Raw genomic sequence first — 3,853 nt, 5'->3', positions numbered from 1 at the left:
CTGGCCCCGCACGCCTGTGGGAATCATCCGGGGAAACCCTGACACAGGGAGGGACAGAAAAAGAGCAGAGCTCTTACGCTGGGCTGATGATCCTTCTTCATGTCCATGCTTGCCTGGCTGTCGTCCCTGATGTCGTCCAGGGAGAGGAACTGCCGAGAGAGCCCCACCAGCGGTCACCCTGGCTTGGCCCTCCGGGCTGCACCACCACCAATGGACCCTAACTGGAGCGGCACGAATACGGGGCGCGTGCACACGAGCGGGACAGAGCCAGCCGCAAAGGCAATGGAGCTGCAGCTTTTGAGCTGCTGTAGCAGGACAGGAGCAGGGCTGAGGTGTGCAGCACTGCGTGGGCAGCACCCGATGGGTGGGAGGAAAGCAAAGAAGGAATGAAGGTGCCCGCTCCAATGGAAAGGGTCCAGCCCAAGTTGGAGGATAAGAGAAGGAAGGTGAAGCCACAGGGTGAAGGGAGGTCCCCACGCGCTGCATGGGGGCTAGCTCTTCTCCGGGAGAGCTGCAAGGTGGCAGGTCACGTCCCTTGGAGGGCAGCACAGCAGCATCATGACAAAAAGCTCACAGAGCAGTCCTGCTGTGCCCGGGGGCCGAAGAGGGGATGTGGGGCTAAACACACCCTGCTAGGGAAGAGCATCCACAGGAGATGGCAGCCACGGCGCCAGTTAGAAAGCGGGGAGCGCTGGGGGCACACCCCGCCGCCGGCAACCCCCTCACCCCCAAAAGCAGCTCTGCCCGCGCTCACAAGCCACTGAGCACTCCGCTCCCCACGCCGTGATGGGGCGCAGACACCGCTCTCACCTCCTCCTTTTCAGGCCCAAAGCTCACGTCAGCGTCTTTGCCGTCCTGCCCCAGGGAGCTGGGCTGTTTTTCCCGCCTGAGTCAGGGAGCAAAACACACAGTCAGGATCTGCTCGGGGCAGCAGCGACAGGCTGGAGGCAAAGCAGTGGCAGGTTCCCTCCAACCCCGCTGCAGCATCTCTATGCAGGGGCATCCCATGGTGCTATGGACAGCATGGAGAGGTGACGGTGTGACCGTCGGCACCGCCACTGCCCAGGAAGGCGGTGGGGGCTGCAAAGGAGTTGGAGCTTGCGGGAAGAGGGGGATACAGCCTGCCCGACAAATCCCATCTGGAACAAAAATGTCCTGCCAATTCCAGCTCGGAAGATCTGTTACAGAAACAGGAGGGCATGTTTCACTTCAATCCCACAGCACGGAAATAATTGGCAAAGAGTTTCGGAAACCTCCACAGCAGCTTCACACTGCTCCAGCCCAAGCAGAGGATCTTTCAGGTCCTCTGCCTCGACCTCCCCAAACAAGTGCCAGTATTTCCTACGAGCGGGGCTCAGGGCTGGGCAAAGCAGCGGCAGGACGGTTCCTTCAGGAAGCTCGTTCGCGTGGTCGGAGCCAAGCGCCCATTTGGAGCGAGGTGCAGCACAGCAACCTCGTCTTTTCCCAAATCGCCAGTCTGGGCGCAGGCGGGAGGGTGCCATTAGCTGACCTCACCTTAGCAGAGAGGTGTTCAGAGCCGGCGCCAGGCTGGCACCAGGCAAGCTATGCAAGGCCGCTTGAGAGCTGCAGCGGCAGAGCTCCACTTTCAAAATAAATCACAAGCTGTTTTGCCACACAGGGCAGTTCCTTGTCTGCCAAGATTTACTCTGTGGGACGCTGGGCGCTGTCCTCTCCTTAGGCAACAGCAAAGCGCTGCAGCAAGAAAACCACAGGATGATGCCATGGAAGAAGGGTGGGACGAGCATCGCCCCAGGCCCTCTGGGCTGAAGCAAGTCCCACCAGGGGACTTTCCTGCAGCCACAAAAATCATTCTGCTTCAAACAACATCTTACGGGGCTGGAGGCTGATGCTGCAAGTGGGTTGGTTTGGGTTTTCTGAAGTGATGATTGCCCTAGGGGCAGAGCGGTCAGTAGAAGCAGAAGCAAGGCTCAGAGCGGGAGCACCCACAGGCTCCTGCTGCGGGTGGGGCAAGTCCCAACCCCATCCCCAAAAGGAGGCACAGCTCGTGCGCTCTCGGGGCAGGAGCTACCGAAACTAAGCAGGACAGAGAATGGGGAAGGACTCGGGCCCTACCACAATGCCAAGAGCAGCAAGGCAGAAAAGCACACGGCAGCGTTTTCTGCCAGGGCAGCGAAGGCACACTGGAAAGTGGCAGCCCTGAGCCCCCGGCAAAGCTCCCTCCCCAGAGCAGGGGGGATCTACGTACTTTTTATTGGAGATGAAGTCAAGCGTTTGGTGGACCAGCGAGTAGAGATACTCCACCTGCAAAACAGCAGTCAGACTCTTGGAGAAGGAGAAAGCAGCTCCCAGAGAAGCTACTCTGGCTGATGCCAGAAAGAACCACCGCCCTCCTCTTATCCCCAGGCTGCTGGAGTTCAATTTCTTGATCATCTCTTTATTCTTTTCACTGTTTAAGCCATTCTGAAACCAGATTTAAGGAAGCAGCGTTTTTGTATTCCACCCTCTAGAGAAAAAAGTGCTGAACAGCAAAATCCTTGCTCTTTTCCAGGCTGCCAACACATATAAGGAGTTTAATTTAGGAATTATAAATTTATATCCTTTCATGTCCATCAGTCGTTATTATGTTCAAGTTTTTCAAAATCCCAGAGCAGCCCCCATGGAGCTCGGCCACAGGACCACCGGCTGAGGGATCGCAGCATGGGTAGGGCGACAGGGCCCGGGCCACGATGTGGCAGTCACTGCTGGCTTCCTCACCTTCCTGCTGTAGATGCAGGCAGAACCCTGGATCAACAGGGCGGCTTCTATGAAGTTCATGGTGGTTTTGCCGTTGTCAAAAGAAATGCAGATTTGATCCAGCTGCAAAACATGCAAAAGAAGGGAAACAAAACGCTGATTCACAGGCTGGATTCGAGGGTAGCGCAGCGAGAGGGAAGGGTCAAGAGTGCTGGCAGCGCACTGGCGGGTTGTGCGGCGCAGACAGAGCCAAAGGGCATCACCCCCAACCTCCCCAACCCAGCGCAGAGGACATAGGTCCCCCCTTACCTCCTCCAGGTACTCCCCGAGCTGGGTGGCCACATCCACCTCCCAGTTCTTGGTGAGGTCGCGGATGGGCTGCAGGAGGTGCAGGAAGCGTGACTCCACCTCCTCCATGGTGGCAGCTCCTGGTGGAGGAGCTCACAGCCCGCTCAGCGGCCAGGCAGACCCCTGGTGTCGTTTAAATGGGTTTAAACCACCTGTTTCTCGACAGATGCTGCAATCCCACAGGCAACATTTGAAGGGCTGCAGGTCACTTAGACGTAGGCACAGCTGATGCCTTGCGATAGCTGGCTAGTGCAGAAATCTGAAGTCAAGTGGATTTCAACAGAAATACAAATTTTCAGTAAACATAGACTCATAGAATCACAGAATCGTTTAGGTTGGAAAAGACCTCTAAGATCATCGAATCCAACCACTAACCCAGCACTGCCCAGCCCACCACTAGCCCACGTCCCTAAGCACCACGTCTACACGGCTTTGAAATACCCCCAGGGATGGGGACTCCCCCACCTCCCTGGGCAGCCTGTGCCAGTGCCTGATAACCCTTTGGGTGAGGAAATCTTTCCCAATCTCCAATCTAAACCTCCCCTGGTGCAACTTGAGGCCGTTCCCTCTCATCCTGTCACATGTTACTTGGGAGAAGAGACCAACCCCCACCTCACCACAGCCCCCTTTCAGGTAGTTGCAGAGAGCGATGAGGGCTCCCCTCAGCCTCCTCTTCTCCAGACTGAACACCCCCAGTTCCCTCAGCCGCTCCTCATCAGACTTGTGCTCCAGACCCCTCCCCAGCTCCGTTGCCCTTCTCTGGACACGCTCCAGCACCTCAACGTCCTTC

The 3,853-nt window shown here is 57.2% G+C and overlaps 1 protein-coding gene across 1 annotated transcript in view; it reads right to left on the bottom strand.

Moving 5' to 3' along the window:
• The window catches only part of NCAPH2 (non-SMC condensin II complex, subunit H2), a gene marked incomplete at both ends in the record, with an annotated part of 6,350 nt that extends 3,207 nt beyond the window's left edge, over positions 1–3,143 (bottom strand). Inside the window, 5 exons of the mRNA XM_010294228.1 lie at positions 78–149; positions 811–886; positions 2,228–2,283; positions 2,737–2,838; positions 3,025–3,143. Coding sequence (XP_010292530.1) covers positions 78–149; positions 811–886; positions 2,228–2,283; positions 2,737–2,838; positions 3,025–3,143 — 425 coding nt within the window. The remainder of the gene's footprint in view (positions 1–77; positions 150–810; positions 887–2,227; positions 2,284–2,736; positions 2,839–3,024) is intronic.
• Positions 3,144–3,853: the final 710 nt, after the last annotated feature.

Source organism: Phaethon lepturus, unplaced genomic scaffold (assembly GCF_000687285.1).
Source record: "Phaethon lepturus isolate BGI_N335 unplaced genomic scaffold, ASM68728v1 scaffold50019, whole genome shotgun sequence".
In the NCBI taxonomy this organism is placed as follows: domain Eukaryota; kingdom Metazoa; phylum Chordata; class Aves; order Phaethontiformes; family Phaethontidae; genus Phaethon; species Phaethon lepturus.
This window is presented reverse-complemented; position numbering and strand designations above follow the sequence as displayed.